The 25201-nt window shown below is 39.8% G+C and overlaps 1 protein-coding gene and 1 pseudogene across 5 annotated transcripts in view; one reads left to right on the plus strand and one right to left on the minus strand.

Annotated features, from left to right (window-relative positions):
- The window catches only part of STXBP5 (syntaxin binding protein 5), a 228252-nt gene that overhangs the window by 51392 nt on the left and 151659 nt on the right, over nt 1–25201 (plus strand). For all 5 annotated transcript variants that reach the window (XM_062186890.1, XM_062186892.1, XM_062186893.1 and 2 more), the window contains exon 4: nt 5769–5869. In XM_062186890.1, the coding sequence (XP_062042874.1) occupies nt 5769–5869 (101 nt within the window). The remainder of the gene's footprint in view (nt 1–5768; nt 5870–25201) is intronic.
- On the minus strand, nt 17670–17983 carry LOC133757147 (cytochrome c oxidase subunit 6A1, mitochondrial-like; annotated as a pseudogene).

Genomic DNA, 25201 nt, shown 5'->3' on the forward strand with positions numbered 1-25201 from the left:
GGGTCCTTGGACCCCTGCACCAGTGTGAGAGACCTGGATGCTGCCTTTGGATTGGCACAGTTCCAGCCATCGCGGCAAGTTTGGGGAGTGAACTGTTGGATGGAAGACCTCTCTCTCTCTTTCTCTCTGCCTCTCCTCTCTTTGTGTAACTCTCTCAAGTAAAAAATAAATCTACTGAGGGCTCCAAGATGGCGGAATAGGGAGGGAGCTCACTGATAGTCCAGAAAAAGATAGTTTAATAAAAGTGGAGATACTGTAGTCTCAGGGAAGAGTTAGGGAAAAAACTGCAGAGGAAGCTCTTCCGGAATTAGAGGGACGTGGTGGACCTATGTAGAGGGCACGGGCGCCCATGGCTAGGGACTGTAGCCACCGAGTCTATGCACCAGCACTGGAAAGGGAGGTGAGGCAAAACCGCAGTAGCCTGAGACACTGGCAGAAAAGCAGCAGGAAGAGCCTAGAGGGAACGAGCTTCGAGCCCCATGGGGAAGTACACCTGCCTAACTAGAGGAGAGAAAAAAATAAAATAAAAGGGACTGGTACAGACATGATTCTGTCTCCACTCACCTTACAAAGGCGAGCGAGGCCATAGACCAGGTGCCATTTTGGACATATGCAACAGCTGTACCAGCTCGGGGCTGTGCCCTCCCTCAGCCAAGCAGAAAAACCAGACTTTGGTGGGGAGAAATAACAGGAGAGACTAAGACCTAGTGACTGTGTGGAGCTTATGAACTGGGACTGTGAAAAAAATAAAAAACTGAGGGTGTGTTGGAGAACTTGCGGTGTGGCTGAGACATGAGTAGTCTCAGTGGCAGATGCCACAAATTGGTATGGCTTTGGCTACCCGGTGAGAAACATTGCAGGCGAATCTGAGTTTACACTGAGGACTGCACAGATCCTATGTGTGGTCCTTGGGACGGAGCAGACAAATATTAGACCCACTGGGGCTAGCGCTCAGGCACTGATTGCTACTGAGGAGAAGGGCTCAGCTGAGCGGAATTATTTCCCTTCTGAATAAAAAAAAGAGAGAGAGAAAATTTACCATGCCAAACCTGGGTGTGTCACCTTTGGCAACCTCTAACCATGAAGAACTGAACAGAGCTCTCTGGTCACACCCACCACAAGCCTCTAGAGGTTCACCAAAATCAGACAGTCCACTTAATCTAGTCATAGTATAACGAGAAAAGCCATCACAGCGGAAAAAAGAAAGAAACCAAAGAAGATATACACAATGTAGAACAACAAACACAGAAACCGAGGAAACAAGAACAAGGAAGACATCATGACGCTCCCAAATGAAAATCACACTCCAAGATTATGAAGATGATGAGATAGAAGAAATGCAAGATACGGATTACAAAAAATTTATGATAACATTTAGAAGTTATCAAAAACAAATGCATGAACTACAGAAATCCATACAGGACAGGAAAGAAAATCTCTCTTGTGAAAATGAAATATTAAGGAGGAATCAAAATGAAACGCAGAAACAAGCAGAACAGGAAAGTGTGATAGTGAAGAGAAATCAAAATGAAATGAAGAACTCAATAGATCAAATGACAAACACATTAGAGAGCCTTAAAAACAGAGTCAGTGAAACAGAAGAGAGAATATCGGACTTAGAAGACAGAGCACAGGAAAGCATACAGTCAAACCAAAGAAAAGAGGAGGAAATTAGAAATCTAAAAAATACTGTTGGGAATATACAGGATGCTATTAAAAAAAAAAAAAAACCCAAAATTTGGGTTCTAGGAGTTCCTGAAGGCAGGGAGAGAGAGAAAGGATTAAAAGGCCTTTTTAGTGAGATACTTGCAGAGAACTTCCCGGGTTTGGAGAAGGAAAGAGACATCCAAGTACAGGAAGCACATAGAACCCCCAATAAACATGACCGAAAAGAGATCCTCACCATGATACATTGTATTCAAACTCACCAGAGTGAAACATAAAGAAAAGATTCTAAAATGTGCAAGAGAGAAATGTCAAATTACTCTCAGAGGATCTCCAATTAGATTCAGAGCAGACTTCTCATCAGAAACTCTATAGGCTGGGCGGGAATGGCAACATATAGCCCAAGTACCAGGAGAAAAAAACTGAAATCCCAGAATATTATATCCTGCAAAGCTCTCATTTGTGAGTGAAGGTGAAATAAAGACCTTACATAGCAAACGGAATCTACAAAGAGATCAAGAAACTCCACAACAACCAGACAGACAACCAACTTAAGAGATGGGCCAAGGACCTCAATAGACATTTTTCAAAAGAGGAAATCCAAATGGCCAACAGACACATGAAACAATGTTCAGGATCACTAGCAGTCAAGGAAATGCAACTCATAATCACACTGAGGTTTCACCTCACCCTGGTTAGAATGGCTCACATACAGAAATATGCCAACAACACATGCTGGCAAGGATGTGGAGAAAAAGGGACACTAACCCACTGTTGGTGGGAATGCAAACTGGTTAAGCCACTATGGAAGTCAGTTTGGAGATTGCTCAGAGACCTGAATATAACCCTAGCATACAACCCAGCCATCCTAGTCCTTGGAATATACCCACAGGAATTTAAATTGGCAAATAAAAGAGCTGTATGCACCTCAATGTATATTGCAGCTCAATTCACAATAGTTAAGACCTGGAATCAACCTAAATGCCCACCAACAGAAGACTGGATAAAGAAATTATGGGATATGTACGCTATAGAATACTATGCAGCAGTAAAAAAAAAAAAAAAAAAAAAAAGAAATCCAGTCATTTGCAACAAAATGGAGGAATCTGGAAAACATCATGCTGAGTGAAATAAGTCAGTCCCAAAGGGACAAATATCATATGTTCTCCCTGATCAGTGACAAGTAACTGAGCACCTAAAAGGAAACCCGCTGAAGTGAAATGGACACTATGAGATCAGCCCTTGTCCTGACTGTCGAGGAACAACTTACTATTATTCCTTTTAGTGTTTTTTCTATTTAATACCATTGGTTGAACTCTGTAATTAACACACAGTTATTCCTAGGTGTTTAAATTTAACTGAAAAGTGATACCTGTTAAATATAAGAGAGGGAGGAGATGTACAGTTTGGGACATGCTCAGTCGGACTTGCCCCAACCAGTAGAGTTAGAAACGTGCCAGTGGATTCCAATTCAATCCCATCAAGGTGGCATGTACCAATGCCATCTCACTAGTCAAAGTGATCAGTTTCAGTTCATAATTGATTATAATGATAGGACTAAGAGTCAAAGGGGTCACATAAACAAGACTAGTGTCTGCTAATACTAACTGAGAATCAAAAAGGGAGAGAATGATCCAACATGGAAAGTGGGATACACAGGAGACTCATAGAATAGCAGATGTCCTAAACAGCACTCTGGCCTTAGAATCAGCCCTTAAGACATTCGGATCTGGCTAAAAAGCCGATGAGAGTATTTCAGGCATGGAAAGACAAGACAGTGTTGGGAAAAAAAAAAAAAAAAAACAAAACCCTAAATGAAAGATCTCTGTGAGTGAGATCCCAGCGGAAAGAAAGGCCATCAAAGAAGGAGATACCTTTCTCTGAAGGGAGTAGAGAACTTCCACTTTGATTATGGCCTTGTCTCAGTAAGATTGGGTGCAGAGTCCCAAGCACTTGGCCCATTCTCCACTGCCCTCCCGCCACCGATATGGGATGCTGCTGCTGCTGGCAGAGGATTAACCAAGTGAACCGCAGTGCTGGCCCTGAGATTCTTAATCTTATTCACACATCACAATCACTTGTGGAGAGTTTTTATTTTTTAACATTTATTTATTTATTTGAAAATGTTGAGTTATAGAGAGGCAGAGGCTGAGAGAGAGAGGTCTTCCATCTGCTGGTTCACTCCCCAGATGGCCACAACGGCCAGAGCTTTCCCATCCAAAGCCAGGGGCTAGGAGCATCTTCTGGGTCTCTCACGTGGGTGCAGGGGCCCAAGGGGTTGGGCCATCTTCTACTGCTTTCCCAGGCCATAACAGAGAGCCACATCAGAAGTGGAGCAGCTGGGACTCAAACCATATGGGATGCCAGCACTGCAGGCAGTGGCTTTAACCGCTGTGCCAGAGCACTGGCCCCTGAGAGGTGTTTGTTGTTGGCTTTTTTTTTGTGTGTGTGTGTGTGTGTGACAGGTGGAGTTACAGGCTGTTAGAGAGAGAGATAGGTCTTTCTTCTCACTCCCCAAATGGCTGCTATGGCTGGCGCTGCACCCATCCAAAGCCAGGAGCCAGGTGCCTCTTCCTGGTCTCCTACATGGTTATAGGGTCCCAAGCACTTGGGCCATCCTCCACTGCTCTCCCGGGCCACAGCAGAGAGCTGGACTGGAAGAGGAGCAACCATGACTAGAACCCTTTGCCCATATGGGCACATCCCATATGGGATGCCAGCACCACAGGCAGAGAATTAACCACGTGAGCCACAGTGCCTGCCCTCCTGAGAGTTTCTAAAGTATATCTGTATGGGTCCTTGCTCTCGAAATCCTGATTTGTTGTATTTGGGGTGACACTGAGCCACGTGAATGATTCTAAAATACTGCTAATCATTTTCTTACTTATAAATAATTATTTTTTTTAAGATTTATTTTATTTTATTTGAAAGAGTTACAGAGAGAGGTAGAGACAGAGAGAGAGAGAGGTCTTCCATCCTCTGGTTCACTCCCCAGATGGCTGCAATGGCTGGAGCTGTGCTGATCCAAAGCCAGGAGCCAGGAGCTTCTTCCGGGTCTCCCACATGGGTGCAGGTTCTTGGGCCATCTTCTACTGCTTTTCCAGGCCATAGCAGAGAGCTGGATCAGAAGAAGAGCATCCAGGACTAGAACCAGTGCCTTTGTGGGATGCTGGCACTTCAGGCCATGGCTTTAACCTGCTGCACCACAGCACTGGCCTAGCATATGATGTTTTCAGTTTCTAATCTAGTCACATTTTCAACCACATAAACATTGGAGTTTATGTGCCAAGTGCTATATATATTATTCATACCATTTTTTAGTAGAATAATGATCTGAATATAGTACATTCTTTTTTAAAAAAACTTTGCTTTTTTTTTTTTTTTAAAAAAAAGATTTATTTATTTTATTTGAAAGAGTTACAGAGAAGGAAGGAGAGGCAGAGAGAGAGAGGTCTTTCTTTCACCTGTTGGTTCACTCCCCAGTTGGTTGCAACAGCCGGAGTTGTGCTGATCCGAAGTCAGGAGCCAGGACTCTCTTCCAGGTCTCCCATGCAGGTGCAGGGACCTAAGGGCTTGGGCCATCTTCTGCTGCTTTCCCAGGCCATAGCAGAGAGCTGGATTGGAAGTATATTGAACAGAGGTGCCCATATGGGATGCTGGTATTGCAGGTGGTGGCATAACCTGCTATGCCACAGTGCCAGTCTCGTATAGTACTTTCTTAAGAATTTGGTTTACTTCAATTGAAGTGTGAAGGTTGCTTTACATATTATTTTCTGTTAGTCAAGGATGTATAATACCCAAATAACTTAAGAGTCTGACTTAATTTTATTTTAAACAGCTAGATCTTAAACATAACATCCCACTAGATCTTAGTATAGTTTCGATTTACAAGATACTAAATTATACTTTAAATTATTGACTAAGTTAAAACATATAGTAATTTTTATATGCACTCTTTTACATTTGCTGTTTAGACTTTGAAGCAAGTGCTTCTTAGAATTTTATTGACAGAAAGTTTTGAAATTTGGAAGAAAAGTTTTTGGCGGCTATTTAGCTTCATAGCTTGTCAAATATGTATGTATAAAGTATACTTTATTTTTAAGGGAGCTCTTGTGAGTGCCTTGGCTGATGACACCTTACATTTGTGGAATTTGCGTCAAAAGAGGCCCGCTATACTACATTCCCTTAAATTTTGCAGAGAAAGGTAAGGATTCTCTCAGTATCCATTGTATACAACATATTTGCCACTCTGTTCTATCTTCTTTGAATTTTATTCTTTGTATGTGTGTGTATGTATGTGTGTTTGAGAGAGAGAGAGAGAGGTGGACTTTATGCATAATTAAAAGGTAATTTGAAAACTTCGTAGGAGATATAGTAAAAGCAAGATTTGTTCCTTTCTAAACCCATCTTTCTCTCCAGAGGCAGCCACCAAAACTTTGTGTCCTTCTAGAAAAAAGTTTGTATAAGCAAAAAATTTCTGCGTTACTCATTCCCACCTTTTTTTGATTAAAGGGATGCCACTTAATTTTCCTATAACTTGTTTTCATTTAACAACACTTGATAGGTTATCTCATATCAGTATATTTAAATAATCCTTAATCATTTTCATAACTGTATAGCATCTCATTGTGTGGAAGTGCCATAATATATTCAGTCAGCTTCTTCAATGGACATTTATATGATTTCCAGTCTTGTTAATTTTGCTTTCTTGTGACATTTTACCTATGTCTTTTTTCATATATTTGAGGGGTCTTCAAAACATTCATGAGCAATTCAAATTCTGAAAAATCTATGCCTGAGTTTCAAAAATGTTTTCATCAAATTGAGCTTATATTTTAATTCCATTTTCCATGAACTTTTTGAACTACTCTCATACATTTGTATCTGCAAGATGAATTTGGAGAACAGTTGGGTCAAATAAATCTCTTCTATTATAGCTTACAAATTTTTGTATTTGATTAGAAATGCCTTTTTCACCCCAATTTTTTTTAAAGATTTATTTATTTGAAAGGCAGAGTTACAGAGATGGAGAGACAGAGAGATTTTATATCTGCTGGTTCACTCTCTAAATGACCTCAAACAGCCAAGACTAAGCCAGGCTGAAGCCAGGAACTCCATTCGTGTCTTCCATGTGGGCACAGGAGCCCAGGGATTTGAGCCATCCTCTACTGCTTTCCCAGACATGTTAGCAGGGAGCTAGATTGGATGTGAAGCTGCTGGGACTTGAACTGGTATCTATATGGGATGCCAGTGTCACATGGGGCCATTGAACCCACTGTGCCACAATACCGGCCCCTAATCCTAAGTTTTGTGCTTCAGCAGTTAGCTATAGTTAGGGAAGTGAGGTAGCATACCCAGTTACTTTGATGTGGAACATGAATGTACTCTAATGTGGGACATGGGTATCTTAAATGGCATCTTAACCACTAGGTTAAATGCCTGTCCAATACCATGTCTTATTGTGGCTTCCCAGTTTGTTTCTTTTTATCACTAAATTCCCATTGTATGGCGATACTGTGGTTGGTTTGTCTATTCATCTGTTGAATAAAGCTGCCAAAAATATTTCATGTGCAACATTCTGTTGATGTACATCTTTAACACAATTGGATACATGGGAGTGCGACTGCTTTATCTTATAGTAAGACCATGTTTTGCTTTCTAAGAAGCTGACAAACTGTCCTTAACACTATTCCACTGTGCATTCCCATCAGTGAGAGATCCTGTTGTTCTACATCCTTACTAACATTTGGTGTTGTCAGTTTGTTGGATGTTAGCCATTTTCATAGATGCTTATTGTTATCTTTTTTTGTAAATTTTTAGTTCCATAATGCAAATGAGGGCAATGTTGGCTATCTTCTCCTATGCTTATCTGTCCTAGAAATATTTACTTTGATGAGTTTTACAGGTCTTTTGTACCCTTTTTTATATTTCAAAAATTTGTTTGTGCTTACTTTCAAATTGCCTGTTTTATTGATAGACTTTAAGAATTCTTTATATATTTCGGATACAGTTTATCAGTTATGTATTTTGCCAATTTTTCCTAATCTGTGATTTTTCATTCTCTTAACAGTGTCATTTGGAGAGCAGAGTTTTTAATTTTAATAAGTTCCCCATCTGAACTTTGTTTTCATGGATAATGCTATGATGTTATCTAACATATCCATGGAGTGGGTGTTTGACATGGTGGTTAAGAAGCCACTTGGGATACCCACATCCCATGTTCAAATGCTTAGCTTCTAGTCTCTGCTGTGTTTCCAGTTCTAGCTTCCTGCTGAAGCACAACTTTGGAGGCAACAGTGATGGTTCAAGTAATTAGATCCCTACCACCTATGTGGGAGACTGAGATTGAGTTCTAGGCTCCTGTCTTCAGCCTGGCCCAGTCCTGGCTATTGCAGTCATTTGGGGAGGGAACAGACACCTGGGAGAGCTCATTCTTTCTTCCTCTCTCTTTCTCTCTCTGCTTTTCTAATAACTAATAAATAGATTTCTAAAAATTGAAAAAGATGCTGGTGCCACAGCTCACTTGGCTAATCCTCCGCCTGTGGCGCCGGCACTCCGGTTTCTAGTCCCGGTTGGGGTGCCTGTTCTGTCCCGGTTACTCCTCTTCCAGTCCAGCTCTCTGCTGTGGCCCGGGATGGCAGTGGAGTATGGCCCAAGTGCTTGGGCCCTGCACCTGCATGGGAAACCAGAAGGAAGCCCCTGGCTCCTGGCTTCGGATCGGCACAGTGTGCTGGCTGTAGTGGCCATTTGGGGGGTGAACCAACAGAAGGAAGACCTTTCTGTCTGTCTCTCTAACTCTGCTTGTCAAAAAAAAAATTTGAAAAAGAATTCGACACCAAACTCAGAGTTACCACGTAGATTTTCTACTGTATTGTGTTGTATAAGCTTTATAGTTTGGCACTTTAGGTTTAGACCTATGATCTATGCTGATTTAATTTTTATGGAAAATTTAGCTTCTGTATCCAGATTCACTTTTTTTGTTTTTGTTTAAGAATTCTAGTTGGGCCAGCATAATTTGTGGAAAAAAAGATCTGTTCTCCATTGAATGACGTTTGTTCCTTTGTCAAAGATCAGTTCATTGTATTTGTGGTGTGTTTCTAGATTCTCTTTTGCTCCATTGGTCTTATTTGTCTGTTTTTGTTTTAATACATACTATGCTGATTACTGTAACTTTATTGTAAATCTGGAATTTAGGTAGTGTTGATCCTCCAGGTTTGGTCTTCATTGTTTCAGCTTTGTGTTGGCTATTCAGAGTCTCTTGCCTTTTCAAATAAACTTTGAAATCAGTTTGTTGATCCACAAAATAGCATGCTAGGATTTTGATTGGCCTTTTGAAAGGAAACTATGTAGTTCATTGATTTAACACATACTTTTTTTTGTTGTTTCTTAACATTTTACTATCTCTGAAATTAAGATATTTCTTCTAGTGAATGGTGTCATAATTAGAAATGTTTTCTGAATTTTATTAATACTGAATAAGGATTATTGGATGTTCTAAAATCAAAAGCATATTAGATTTGGGGAAATAGGGTATTTGGTGATTTTGAAATTATATAAAAGTCAGTTTGTTGTTATTTTGAAAACTTGGTAATGACTTTCTTATTATAAATTTGACATTAGTTTCCTTCAACACTTTGAAGTTATTACTCCAGTCTTTTCTGCCTTCTATGGTTTCCCTGAGAAATTTATAGTTACTTAAATTTTTAATCCCCTCTTTGAAGTATATCCTATTTGTCTTTGGTTTTCAGCATTTCTACTGTGATGCACCTTGCCATTAATTTTTTTTTTTTCATATTCATCTTGCTGGAGATTTGCTGAGCTCACCTGTGCCGTGGCTCACTAGGCTAATCCTCCGCTTGCAGCGCTGGTACTCCGGGTTCTAGTCCTGTTTGGAGCGCCTTTTCTATCCCTGTTGCTCCTCTTCCAGTCCAGCTCTCTGCTGTGGCCCAGGAAGGCAGTGGAGGGTGGCCCAAGTGCTTGGGCCCTGCATCCGCATGGGAGACCAGAAGGAAGCCCCTGGCTCCTGGCTTCGGATCGGCACAGCGTGCTGGCTGTAGTGGCCATTTGTGGGGTAAACCAACGGAAGGAAGACCTTTCTGTCTCTCTCTCTCACTGTCTAACTCTGCCTGTCAAAAAAAACAAAAACAAAACAAACAAAAAAAAAACAAAGAGATTTGTTGAGTTTCTTGAATCTGTTGGTTTATATGCTCCATAAAGTTTCAGAAATTTTCAGTTGATAGTTATGCAGATGTTGTCCTACATTCATGCCTCTTTCTGGAGTATGTCTTACCTTGGTGTTAAACCTTTTTGTATTTTCCTATTGGAAAATTCTGTTTGTTCCTTTTTCTGCTTCTTTATTTTTTAACTTTTTTGAATTTTGTATTTTTCAGTGGCAGAATTTCTGTTTCATTTCTTTATGCTTCTGTTTTCCTGCCAACATTTCCTGTTTTGTCATTAGCAAGTTTTGTCACTAACAAGTTTTCTGTAAATTATTAGCCATAGTTAAAATAGCATGTGGATCATCTCTAGTTCAGTTTCAGTTGATTATCTCTGCTCCTATAATTAGGTCACATTCCCCTATTCTGTGTCTACTAATGTTGGATTATATGCTGGACATCATGAATTGTCTTTGTTGTATTCTTTTGAAGAGTACCGATTTTTATTTTCTTTTGTGCCTGTGTGTGTTTTTAAAACTGAATTTGGGTTACTTGGTTTTAACTCTAACTGTGAGCTTTGCTGTTGGAGCAACAGTTCAGATCTCAGTATTTTTTCATTACTGGGCCATCTGAGATTCTGCCCTCTGTGTGCATGTTTTAGACATAGATGTGAATGGGGTTTGTTCATAGGATTTGGAGTTCCCCTTTTTAGTTCTTTTTTTTCTGCTATTCCTCTCATTTTCCAATGGTTACTGTTGCTCCAATCTCTGATCTCTGGATCAGTGGGTTTTCTCATGGAGATTTTGCTGCCACTGTGTGCAAACTGGGACCTATCTTTATACTAGAATCCCTGAAAATATTGTCAGTGCTAATTCCTTTTTCTAAGAGATACTCTCCTCCAGAATTTGCTAATATTTCATTGCTCTTCAATGTCTTCAAGTAGTTGTTTCTGGTATTTTGCCAGTTTATAGTTATTATCTGAGAGTATATTGGTCTGATAAGAGCTTTCTTGTCCATTACTGGAAGTAGATCCTGTAATGGGTCTTAAAGTAAATGTATGTTACTATATATATAAAAATAACTATATATGTATATATAGGTTTTAAAGAGTATGAATAATGCTCTAAAATTGGCCTTTACATTAAAAGACATTTTATAGTAATTTCCCTACTGTTTATTTAACATTTTATATTTTTCATATATATCATTTTAGTAGATCCCTTCAGTAGGTAGGAAGAACAAACATTATTCCTGTTTGAAGCTGAGAATCTGAAGAAAAAGATTAAATGATTTGTCTAAGCAGATCAGTGGCATCGGAATGAGGTCTGGAATCTTGATCTTCTGGTTTGTAGCTGAGATCCCTTTCCACTGTGTTACCCTGTCTTGTAAATCTGACTATAATGTCTTTAGTTTTATTTTTTTTTCTTTTTTTGGCAAAATATTTTTCTTTAAAAATATATTTCCACAGATCAGCCAACCTGTTAAGGTGAGCCATGATTATATATAAGCATTCAAAGTAGTTGTCATAGGTTCTTCTTGCTTGGATCCCATTTTGATCTCCCATAACCAAGAATGATCTGATCAAAGATGTCATTTGTACCAAAGAAACCCTGATGTAGACAGTGTCTAAAAGCAGTGGAATTTGTGTTTTCAAACCAACTCTGTGGGCAGACAACACCCTGCCCATTTACAGGTTAGTCTCTGAGTTTCTGCCCTCCATGGCCCTTCATACTAGGCGGCTAAAGAAGCTGCTGTGAATATAGCAGTGCAGATTCTTCAGCCAACACTAGGCACATCTGCAGTGTAGGAGAGGCATAGAGATCAGACCTGGCAGGGGATCAGTAGTGGTTTGTTGGTGGGATGCATTCTGTCTGAGGAGATAAATAGTCTGAATGGCATTAGTTGAACCATGGTTCTACTTCTACAAGGGGTGAAGAAGTGAAGAAAGAGGAAGCCAAAAGTCAAGGTTCAGTTATTTTCCACCTACTGTGAATCAGGCCAGCCTCCCGATTTCTTGGGCAGAGCTCCTCTGTTTGCCAATGGGATCTCTGGGGATCTCTATATCAGTCCCAAATGCTACATAGTATGTGGAAATAGAATACACATTGTGAATCTAGTATGCACTAGTATACATCCTGTTGTGGTCAGCATCATACCACTTCCTAGAAATGGAAGTGAAAGTCTAGCAAAGTGGTTGTTAAACTAGTGGTTTCTCCCACCCTCCTGCCAAGTACATTTGACAGTATCTGGAGACATTTTTCACTGTCACAAAAGGAGGTGGTGGAAAAGCAGTGCTATTAGCATCTAGTGGGGAAAGGTCAAGGATTCTGCAATTCACAGGATAGTCCTTACAACAAAGAATTACCTTGACCAGGACACTAATAGCATCAAAGTTAAGAAACTCTCGACTCTAGCACATCAGGATGATGTTATTTGGTCAGTGTAGTTAGTGCTGCTTAAATTGTCTTAAACTATCAGTGTTCTGATGAGATTCTTCCAGGAACTAGAATTCTGGCAAAGGAATATACCTCTAATACCTTTTTTGCCAGTGACATTTCCGTATTTCTCACTGGACACAGGAATGCAGCAATATGTGTTCCATTTTCACAAGCACATTGTAGGTTATTATGGTAAATCTTCTTGGAGAAAGGATCAAGCAGTGCCAAAGTCATGAGTTGATGATCGTCAGTTATGGAGTGCATGTCCTTTGTAGTATCTCTAATCCTGATCTACAGCATTGTCTAACACTATCCTTTTTGGTTAAGTGCTGTTGTGCATGGCACAAACTACACAATTGTGAGCAGTGTTTCTAGACATTACAAATGAAATGCACTCTGTATTTTCTAGTTTTGAGTTTTGAGTTCTGTGATATGGTTTACCATGCTAACCAGCAGAAACTAGATGTTTGAAGTTTAGCTTTCTGTTGGCCTTTATTAGCGCAACAGTGAACACAGAACTGTAGCAGGAATACCTAAGCCTAGAATAATTCCTCTGGATGAAATCCTCTAGGCTTACTACAAATTTGTATGACATCTGTTGAACTTAAAATACAATGGAATGGGACTTTGTGCCTTGGGTCAGGGAGTGGGGAAGGGACCTTGCTACATCCTCTGAAGACTGAAGAGTTCCTGAAGTGGCTGAAGGGATAGAGGTGGCATTTTTAAAGAGTCTAGTTTTCCTTTGTATGTGGCTGCAGGTGAGGAAGGGGAGGTGGAATTGGGTCTCCATCAGGTCTAGAACCTGCACGTAGCTTTAATACTTACTCTGCCCTTCAGCCTGAGCTCTGTGGCATTCAAGACTTTTAGTAATATCTTGGTGGAAGCCTTCCAATGGAGCTTCTTGATGGGAGGCCAGAATCCTGTGCTTCTCTGCCTTCCTTAGATCTTTCATTTATAGGAATCCATTCTTATACAACTACCTTGTATTTTATACCGGTGAGGCTAGTGTGGGCTGTGCTGTGATAATAGATACTCTGAAAATTTCAGTGAGTTAATACAGTAGCAGTTTATTTTTGCTTATACTCTGTGTCCTTTGAGGGCTTAATGGGAACATTTTTTCTTTTTCTTTTTTTCTTGCTGTCTTTGCTCCAGAGTCCCAGCTGAGGAACAGTCAGTCATTAAAATATTGCCAGTTACTGTTGTAAAGAGATAAACAGAATGTGAAGATGCTTGTATTGGCTTTTTTTTTTCACAGCCAAAAAAACTAATTTATTCACAGTGATGGGTGACCAACTGCCAGTGTACACAAAGACCGAACATGAACACATGGCAGAGGGCCCAGACCCTAACAGGCTGGGCCTTTTTATATCTTAAGTGGGTTAGGGGTCCCCAGGAAAGGCAGGGGTTGCACAGAGTGAGACAGAGGTGAGTTCCTTCTGACAGGTTCTTCAAGTTTGGCTTTGCTGGCTTCCAAACCTGGGGAAGAATGCAGGATATGGGATGGGAAACAATGCAGAGTGTGAGACTGAATTGGGAGGCAGGGATAAGTGGTAAATTCTGATTTTATCTATTTTCCAGCAGTGAGCTAGAATAGCTGAGACTTATGTCTTTGTTCGATTAGTACTGACTCTGAACATAGAAAAGGAGATAGGGCTCCCGGTTTCTTTCTGGCTACTTCCTGCTGATACAGGGCCCTGGACTCCGGGCAGGTATCTGTACTTTGGATCAGATTGATTGAAGAAGGAGAGCAGTCTTGTGTTGCTCCTGCGAGATGGCTTGAGATATAGCATTCATTTGTTCCTGCAAGAACTTTTGTAATAAATGAATTATACATGGTAGAAATAGGAGCACTATGATTATGAGGATAAAAGGAGGTATTAGAGACATTGCCCATGGCGGAAAAGCAAGAGTACAAGTTCCTGTTCAGTTAGTGGGAAGACAGATGTATTCTTAATTACTTCAGAGAAAGAATGCTCCTGTTTTGTTTAGTGTGTACCTACTGACAAGTCGCTTTGGGATGTAGTTAGTTTGGCCAGCTTCTAGTCCTGGGCTTCCTCATTTCAAAGTGCCATCCAAACCAGGAGGCAGTTTTCCCATTGAGAGACAGACAGAAACTGATAGGAGGGGCTTGATAATAATCATTGGGCCTTAAGGCCTGTTCAGATATATGTGAGTCCAGACCTGTCTATCTCTTCACATGGGATACTATAAGGGGCATTATAAGGGAAGTGTGAACCTCCTTGGGGAAAGCATCCTGTTGACTTCCATTACCTAGCTGGCCTGGGAGGAGGGCTGGCCTGAATACGTTAGTATCAAATAGGTGGCATCTTTAAAAGGAAATATATGGTTCTGCTTGCAATGTTACTGACTCTAGGCTGTCTCCTAAATAGGGGTGTTTACTATGGAAGCTGGGCAAACTGAAGGGCTTTTTCAGCTTAGGGAGGGCGAACAGGGCCTGCAACACTTACCTGGGAGTCCTTGTTCCCAGGGAGGTTCTGTTTCCAGTGGCCCCAGGTCTTGGCAGAGCTGATAGGATTCTTCAGAAGCTGGCTTTGTTATGACTGCTGTTTGTCCAAAGCCCTTGCTTTCCATGTTGAAAACCAATGCCATTTGGGGTGGACTGGCCATGTTGGGTCTCCTTGGTGGCAGATCACTGTGTAAAGCTTTTATTAATTGGCCTGCCGCCTATCCTTACATTGCTCCTGTATTGACTCTTAAAGCTTCTTCCTGGAAATGATACATATCTCTGATGCTTATTTTAAGGGCCAGAACATGTTACATGCTTATATGATAAGAGTAGTACACCTAGGAAGAAGGCTGGAATAATTGTGAATAGTTGAATAACTACCACGTTGCATATTTTTGTTGTTGACATTGAGTATAGTGAGCAATAGCATAGTTAGTTTCCCCTCATTTCACAGTGCATTTGGGATAACTTAATAGTTATTTCATCATGTTTCATTTTTATGACATTATACTTCTATAATTAAGAAAGGTAAGAGAAATATGAAAAGATTTTTAAAAAGCCTTTTCATAAGATTCTGAATAATTGTTAACTTAAACTTGCATTTTCCTTCATTATCTTATTTTCATAAGTGATTTGATTTTATTTTAGTAGAGATTTCTGTGTGTATAATAGAAAATATATGCAGTGATTTAAATCTTATTTTCTCATATTGTAAATTTTTTAATACTAGATTTAATTTTTAAAGTGTGATAAACACAGTGTATCATCTTAAACCTTTTTATGTATAATTCAGCATTGTTAAGAACTTTCACACTTCTATGCAGCCCCATAATGTGATATATTTTGTTGTGATTTCAGTCTTACAGTGTTCAAGAGAAAAATCCAGAAATTAGAGTCTCAAGTCTTGGTTTAACTGTGAACTTGAGCAAGTTAATTTACCCCTTTGTGTGTTGATTTTCCAATTTACAGGAAAATTTTCTTTAAGACCCAAATAATCTTTACTTCTTTGTTTTTCATATATGTAGGAATAAGCTTATGCATCTCTCCCCACGTACTCTGCAGCTTGGTCTGGCCATCAAGCATGCTTTTGACAGCATAAGCAAGACAGGCTTGGATTTTACTGTTCAGGTCTTGGAAAAAGCTAAAACAGCAAAGACAAGTTTAGCTTCCCAGGAAGCCAGTAAGTTGACATTTGTTCATACTAAATAAGTATGTGTTTCAGTTTCCTTAGAATGATTTTGATTTGAAGGATAACACAAACTTATGAATGTCTTTGGTTGTTATCCCTTTGTCTAGTTGTACCCCAGACTGAACAACAGAAATTTATTTCCTCACAGTTCTGGAGACTGAAAGTGTGAGGCTGGTTTCTTCTGAGACCTCTTGCCTTGGCTTGTAGACAGGTGTTTGTCTTTTTCTTGTCTTTTCACAAGGTCTTCCCTATGTAGCCTAATTGCTTCTTCTTAGAAGGACACCATCAAATTGGTTTAGAACCTACCCATATAACTTTATTTTCCTTTAATTACCTCTTAAAGGCACTGTTCCCAAATACAGTCACATTTTCAGGTATTAAATGTTTGGACTTCAACATGTGGCTTTGGATGGTGGAGTAGGGGTGGAGGGGAAGAAGCACAGCTCAGCTATAAAAAGGAAATAAGCTAATACCAGCTAGGATGTAAGATGGAAAAAAAGAGTTGTTAATTAGCAAACTGAAGAAATAGCAAACATTCTCTGGAAGTTGAGGAAAAACAAAATTTTAAATGTCCTCCCAGTTTGTTCTGCTAATTGCAGACTCTGCTGCAATTAGGGATTCGTCTGCCATATGGATTTTATCACAAGAATTAAATATAGTAGCAGTTACATCATCTAAGTCCCTTTGGCCTGAAAAGGGATTCACAACAGTATTGTGTCATACTAGAGAACCTTGAAAGTGTGACCTTTATTATCCCTTTCTTTGTTAAGGATTGAATTGTGTCCGCAAAAAGATATGTTGAAGTTTTAACTTCTAGTACCTATGAATATGACCTTATGTGAAAATAGGGTGTTTACAGATCAAGTTAGTAGGAGGTTATTAATTTAGACACTAATCTTAATTGGTGTCCTTAGAAGAGGTGAAGAGAGACCCCGACACACAGGGAGAATACCATGTGATGACAGAGGTTGAGATTGGAGTGATGCATCTATAAAGCCAAGGAATACCACACTGGAAATACCAGAAGCCTAGGAGCCATGTAACAGACCCTTCTCTGAGCCTTCAGAGAGGATAGTTCTGCTGTCACCATGATTCATTCATTCCCTCCTCCCTCCCTCCCTCTCTCCCTCCCTTCCTCTCTTCCTTCCTTCCTTTTCCTTTTTTCCTTTTCCTTTTCCTTTTCCTTTTCCTTTCAAGAGGCACACATGCACACAGACACGCACACAGAGATAGCAAGCATGCTCTCCCATCCACTAGTTCATTCTCTAAATGCCCATAATGTTCAGGAGTGGGCCAGACTGAAGCTGTGACTAGGAACTCTATCCAGGTTTCTCACATGGGTGGCTGGGGCCATTACCTGCTGGTTTTCAGGATGCAATAAGCAGGAACATGGGATCAAATGTAGGGAGCTGTGAATCAAACCTGGAAGCCCTATTGTGGGATGTGGGAATCCTAAGCAGCTTCTTAACTGCTAGATCAGACACCCACCCTGACACGTTGATTTCTGACATCTGATAGACTCCACAACTGTGAGTTGATAAATCTCTGTTGTTTTAAGCCACTCTTTTTATGCTAATTTTTTAAAAATTAAGTTATTTAGTTAAGCCATCTCCTGCCATAAGCAAAGAGATGGAAGATCAGTATAATTGTCACCTTTTGATACAAGTAAGGAAGGTGAGCTTAAGGTCCTGTATACTTTTCTGGTCTGCATTCAGAGTGGTGGTCCCCGGTGCCTGTGAGGGTCCAGGTTCTCATTATTCATCTTCATAGCCAGTTGGAAGTGGATTCACATGAGGATTATGGAATAGAGTAAGTTTCCCATCTCCCCAGGGAAAAGCTTGGACCTGATGTGGGAATGGCGATAGGCGATGAACTTGGGATCTCTTGCTCCTTGAGGTGTGACTTCAGGTAGACATTCAGCATGTTCACACCCACACGGAGGAGCATGACAAAGTAGGTGAGGGCCTTCTATGTGCGAGCTGAGGGCACCGCTCCACATAGGCCGCCCCACCTGTAGGCAGGACTGACCTAGAAGCTGAGAAACCCTGGACCCAGCTGCCACCACCATTTTCCTCCTAGGTCCTTATGTTAATTTGTTATGGCATCTCTAAGCCCTAAGCCAAACATCCATTTTTTTATTAGGAAACTATAAAATAAAATATCCAAAATAAAAAATAAAACTACTGTTGTTGCTCTTTCCTAATGTTTGTAAACCTCTTTCGTATGGGCCATTGGGTTTACACTTGTGGAAAGGGTTTTTGGCTTTAGGAGAAACTGAGAAACTCATAAGTAAAATTCTGTGTGGTAGTAGCAAAATCAGAATATTTTCCATTTAGCATGTACTTGGTTTATTTATTTTAATGATGTTTCATTAGGAGGAAGTCATAAGCAAATACAGCTATCTGCTAATCATTTTTTATCACATAAGTTAGTATGATCAATATTTTTAACTATGGTAGATTGTTGCGTGCATTTTTAAATAACAATATAAAACATTGAAAGAATGAGTTCTAAATAATACATGTGAACTTTCCTGTCTAGGACCTAATATTGACTAATATTCTTCATTATGTAACTCTATTTTTTTAAGGTTTTAATTTATTTATTTATAGGTTAGAGTTAGAGAGAGAGAGAGAGAAAGACATACACAGAAAGAAGGCACACACTTTCATCTGCTAGTTCACTCCCCAAATGGCAACAGTGGCCAGGGCTGGGCAAGGCCAAAACTTAGAGCCTGGAGCCAGGAGCCAGGAGCCAGAAAGCTCTACTCAGGTCTTCCATGTGGCAGGGGCCCCAACACTGGGGCCAACCTCTGCTGCTTTCCTAGACACATCAGCAGGGAGCTGGATTGGAAGCAAAGCAGCATTTTTGAGGACATGTTTTTTGTTTGTTCGTTTTTGTTTATGCTGACATACTTTTTTGTTTTTAAGATTTACTTATTTAGGGGTTGGCACTGTGGCTTAGTGGGCTAAGCCAATGCCTGTGGCGCTAGTATACCATATGAGTGTCCCGGCTGCTCCTCTTCCAATCCAGCTCTCAACTATGGCCTGGGAAAGCAACTGAAGATGGCCCAAGTGCTTGGGCCCCTATACCCATGTGGGAGACCTGGAAGAAGCTCCTGGCCTTTGTGGCCATTTGGGAAGTGAATTTGTGGATGGAAGACCATTCTCTCTGTCTCTCCCTCTCTCTCTCTCTCTATAACTCTACTTCTCAAAGAAATAAGTAAAATATTTTCAAAAAGAAAAAGATTTACTTATTTATTCGAAAGAGTTACAAAGAAAGAGAGGATAGACACAGAGAAAGAGATCTTCCATCTGCTGGGTCACTTCCCAAATTCCCACAGTAGTCAGGGCTGACCAGGCCAGGAGCCAGGAGCCTACACTGTGGCACAGCAGGTTAAGCAGCCACCTGCAGTTCTGGCATCCCATCTGGGCACCAGTTCAACTGCTCCAATCCTGATCCATTGCCCTGTTAATGCATCTGGGAAAGCAGCAGAAAATGACCAAAGTGCTTGGGCCACTGCATCTATGTGGGAGACCTGGATGAAACTTCTGGCTCCTGGCTTCTGCCTGGCCCAGCCCTTGTTGTTGCCACCATTTGGGAAGTGAATCAGTAGATGGAAGATCTCTCTCCTTTCCTTTCCCTCTTTCTCTGTAACTCTGTATTTTAAATAAGTGTTAAACAAAATAAAAGTCTTTAGCAAAATGAAAGAAAGAAACCTAATTGGCAAATGGAGTAATCCTTTCAGATACTGACATAGCAATGGAAGATTACTTGCAGTGTATTAAAAGAACGAGTTGCTGCCCTAGCATCAGATGTTTTTTAATAACTTAAATAAATTACTATTAACTCATTTATCACATTATATACTTATGTTATCATAATATTACACAAATACTGTGCTTTGCATATTCATTAAGCTTAAAATTTGCTCAGTATGCACATAATGAGACTACACTATGATAGCTATAAAAGGGTATTTTGCCAAATACTAGCCTTAAAAAAATCTATATAGGTCTTATAAAGATTCTGAATTAATTCATTGCACATATTAAACCAGAACAAAATTAATTGGAGCAAATTAAAAATCTGGAATTAACAGTTTCTGTGGTAACGGTGGTAATTGTATCATATTGTCAAAATACATTTTCTTTGAAAGCAACTTAATGAAAAGTACACAAGCATTAAAAATGCAAATAACTTAATGGGTTGAAATTAAGGATTAGAATACAGGAATGGAATGATATCCAGAATTATTAGGAAAACAGGGATTCTACTACTCTAGACCTAATTTGATCCATAAAGAGACTTGAAATGGAAATGATAATCATCTTAGGAGTTATGCATATAAATAACTATGTATTAACAGAGAATTTAAAAAAAGAAAGAAAAAATAGTCTCTTAATGTTTAAAGAAAGACAGTTAGGATTTTAAATTATTTGAGAGGCAAGGAAGAGGCACAGAGATACAGAGACAGGTAGCTCCCATCCACTGTTTACCACCCAAGTGCCATTAATGGCCAGGGCTTAGTCAGGCTACAGCTGGGAGCCAGGAATTCAATTCAGGTCTCCCGTGTGGGTGGCAACGTCCCAATAACTTGAGCCATGACTTGCTGTAGGAAGCTAGAATTGACAATGGATCCTGGACTTGAACCCAGTACTCTGATGTTGAATAGGGCAATACCAACCAGCATTTTAGCCTGTAAGCCAAACACATGCCCCAACAGTTGTGGTTTAAACCTTGCAACTGTGAAAGGAAAGGTGGTCAGGAACTGTTGGATTAGTTCCTAGAATAAAATTATTCATCATAATTAAGAAATTCTGACCAAGAAAAGAAAAGAGACTGGTCTAGTTGCACAAGGGCCTTACAATGTACTAAAGGTATAAAAGAATTATATATGAAACAATTATAAAAAAGGTATAGGAAGATTATGTAGAAGGAGAAAGGTGAGTATATGAATAATGTAATTCTAATGAACAGCAAATTAAGTCACATAAAAAATAAAAACAAAAAATAATTAAATGAAAGCACTTGCTTTTTTATGTTTAAGGCAAAAGAGCAAGTAGATTAATCGTACATTGAGTTAGGACATATGTAATCCCTCTGACAGTATTAATGTTAATATTGATTGACCCAGACAAATTATATCTTAAGCTATTAAAAGAACTGACTCCTGTACCATTATTGGTTCTCCTAGGAAGACTGTAACTTGGGAGAAATGATTCAAATTTGGAAATAAAAAAGTACATTTTAGAAGATGAATTAGATTCAGTTCATCAAATATTGGATGCCTGCCTGTGCCAGGGATTATGTTAGGTGTTGGGACAACAAAGATAAATAAAATGCTTGCATAGCTTATATTAAGCAAAGACCCAAATTCACATATTTATATGAATGAGTGCCATTTTGGAGGTTTATATTTAAATATATGATGAGATAATTAGTCTCTTCAGTTTTCGTTGTGTTTTATGAAGACAGATAGCCATCAAGAAAATCAAACTAAAACCTCAGCCATCTAACATAATAGCTAAAATGTTGGCCAGATTGTGACAACTAGAATTTCAGAAAACTTGCTGGGGGGCTGTTAAGAGTCAGAATCACTGTGGAAGAATTTATGGCAGTATTTTTGTTTAAAGACATATTTATTTATTTGAAAAAGCTACAGAGAGAGAGAAAGAGAGAGAGAGAGAGAGAATCTTCCATCTGCTGGTTAATTCCCCAGATGTCCACACAGCTAATGCTGAGCCAGGCTGAAGTCAGGAGCACAGTTAGGCCATCTGCTGCTTTTCTCAGGTAATTAGCAAGGAGCTGGATCGGAAATGGAGCAGCCAGGACACAAACTGGTACACATAAGTGATGGAGGGTAACTACACAAACCAAGATGGTTTTGATGTCACTAGGTGATATAATCTTATGAGACCACCATTGGCTCTGAAATATTATGTGATAGATGACTACCTGAAATGTGGAAGTAGTTTTGGAACTGGGCAAGTGGATAGAGGCTGGAAGAATTTTTGAGGAGCATGATTAAAAACAAACAAACAAACCCTGAACAGGCTGTTTGTAGGACTTGACACTGGGACACTACTGCAAGTGAGAGCTCTGAAGGGAGTGAGGTTCGTTTTATTGGGTGGGAACTAGAGAAAGTGGTTCCTTGTTATACAGTGGCAGAAAGCTTAACAGAATTGCCTCTTGTACAGCTTATAAGTGATTAACCTGTGTGTTTAGCTGAGATTTCCAAGGACAGTTTTGAATATTTGACTTGATTTTTTTTCTTGCTGTTTTCTAGTAAAAGTGCAAAAGAAGGATAAATTGAAAAAAGTATTATTAAGGAACAAGTCCTTGATAATTTGCAGTATTTTCACTCTGATGCAGCTGGCAAAAGAGATTGCTTCAGAAAATTTCAGAGGAAAAATGTGAGCATGTTGCTATACAACATTTTCGTTTTAGAGTTTTTTATTTACTTGAAAGGCAGAGTTACAGAGGTAGGGGCGGGTGTGGGGGTGGTCTTCCATCTGCTGTTCATTCCCCAAATGGCTGCATTGGCCGGAACTGATCCGATTCTAAGCCAGGAACCAGGAGCTTCTTCCATGTCTTCAATGCAGGTGCATGGGCCCAAGCACTTGGGCCATCCTCTGCTGCATTCCCAGACCATAGCAGAGAGCTGGATTGGAAGTGGAGCAGCTGAGACTTGAACTGGCACCAATATGGAATGCTGGCACTGCAGGCGTTGGCTTTACCTGCTATGCCACAGTGCTGGCTCCTATGTAACTCTTTACTAAAAATATCTTTAAGGCCGGCGCCGTGGCTCAACAGGCTAGTCCTTCGCCTTGCGGCGCCGGCACCCCGGGTTCTAGTCCCGGTTGGGGCGCCGGATTCTATCCCGGTTGCCCCTCTTCCAGGCCAGCTCTCTGCTATGGCCCGGGAAGGCAGCGGAGGATGGCCCAAGTCCTTGGGCCCTGCACCTGCATTGGAGACCAGGAGAAGCACCTGGCTCCTGGCTTCGGATCAGCGAGATGTGCCGTCCGCAGCGGCCATTGGAGGTTGAACCAACAGCAAAAAGGAAGACCTTTCTCTCTGTCTCTCTCTCTCTCTCTCTCACTATCCACTCTGCCTGTAAAAAAAAAAAAAAAAAAAAAAAAAAAAAAAAAAAATCTTTAAGACCAAAAAGACACAGTATTCAGTCACATGAAGAGTTCCTTTTAACAAATTAAGGATGTACCAATGCCCCACAGATCTTCCTAACCTCACCAAAGGGGAAGACATTATCCCAAAAGATATATTGATGTGGTTTTTCCTAATTAGTGAAATTCAGTGAGATTTATTTAGACTCATAAATTTCTTAAGAAAATTTTACCACTAGAAATACTGCTAGGTTGAACTGAAAGGGACAGGGAGAGCACAAAATGAGACTGCAGCCAGAAGCAGGCCAGTAAAAGTACTCAGCTGTAAAGGGAACATGATTAAGACAACAGAGACTTGGAGGATTATTCATAGGATTTGAAACCTTATTAAAAATCCAACATTGCCAGGTTTAAAATTATTGTCACCCAGTGAATCCTTTTTGCCTTCTACTTTCTCTCTTGTGTAATAGAAACTTACATAACTATTATCATATGTCTGCCACAGCACTGCATGCTGAGAATGTTGGGGGGAAGAACATTGGTTTCTTTAGTTTCATAGGACCGCAAATGGATTGAAACTGTGTCCAAGAGCTATACTTAGTGGATTGTACCCAGGACCCCCTTTGCAACAAATTTAGATAAGGAGATTTGGAATGTCTGAGCTGATGCTAATTTCCAGGAAATTTTTAGACCTAAATTGGTGTTATAATTCATTGAGACTTCAGGTATGTTGGACTGGAATGAATGCCTTTTGTATTTGGGGGCTAAAAGGTAGAATGTTTTAATCAGGATTATCAGAGAGTCCCCGAGATTTCTATCCCTTGTCTACAAACTGCTTCTCTCAGTCAACATGGCAATCTCTCTTTATCAACCTGGTACTCTGAAGGGGTTCTGCAGATGTAAATGAGATCCCAAATTAGTGACCTTAATATAGGCTTGGATTTCCTGACTCAAAATGGTATCAAGTTATGAGTGGGATTATCCTGGTTCACTTGGACCATCTATGGAAGTTTTCCTTTGTTTAGGCTTTTCCCTAAACACATGGATAACTTGAGGCATGTGGATACTCTGTTGAACATCTGGATAATAGGAAGAAGTGAACTGAGGAATGGATGTCAGGTAGACTACCAGTGTCCCCTGATCTTTTCACTGCCTTCAGAATGAAGTGGAAACCCAAAAATATCTAGCATTCCAAACTTGGTGAGATCTGTGAATCTTCTGGATACCACCATAGTCTTATTTCACTGTAAGTTTCCTTTTTCTTATGCATTAAAATCCCACTGCCCTGAATTTTCAGTTTTTTAAAAAGGTGTTATCCTCCCTTGTAGATATGAGATGAGCTAATTCCCTTGTCGAGAACACTTGGATTCTTTTTCCATGACTAATTCCTATTCATCCCTAAGGTCCCATTATCAGTTTTTGAAATATTAGTGTCATTTTTTAAAAGCATCATATTTTCAAAAGTCTAATTAAAAAAAAAAAAGTTTGTGTTCTTCCCAGGTTTGAGTTTTGTGCTTGCTTTATTATGGTGTAATGCTGGCTCCCTAAAATGGCATATACCATGCTTATTATAATTGCTTTGGTTACTTGATTATCTTCTTGATTCTACTTTATCATTCTGTTTCCAATATCCAACATATAGTTAGTGCTCAAAAATTCTTCATTGCCTTCCTGACACTTCTTTGCCTTCACAAAAAGAAATACCTTATTTCTAGAAGTAAGAAATGTGTTGGTTACCTGAGAGATTCTAAAAGGGAGAGTTTTCAAAGAGAGAGACAGAGGGTAGGGGAGAGAGAATTTACCCCAGGCTAATTCTGTGTATAATCTCCATTTTTTTAAACTTTTACTTAATAAATATAAATATCCAAAATACAACATTTGGATTATAGCGGCTTTTTCTACCCATAACCACCCACCCACCCGCAGCCATCCCATCTCCCACGCCCTCTCCCATCCCATTCACATCAAGATTCATTTTCAATTATCTTTATATACAGAAGATCAACTTAGTTTATACTAAGTAAAGATTTCAACAGTTGCACACACACAGGAACACAAAGTATAAAGTACAGTTTGAGTACTAGTTATACCATTAATTCACATAGTACAACACTCTAAGGACAGAGAACCTACATACATGAGGAGTAAGTGCACAGTGACTC

The sequence above is a fragment of the Lepus europaeus genome, chromosome 3 (assembly GCF_033115175.1).
Source record: "Lepus europaeus isolate LE1 chromosome 3, mLepTim1.pri, whole genome shotgun sequence".
Lineage (NCBI taxonomy): Eukaryota > Metazoa > Chordata > Mammalia > Lagomorpha > Leporidae > Lepus > Lepus europaeus.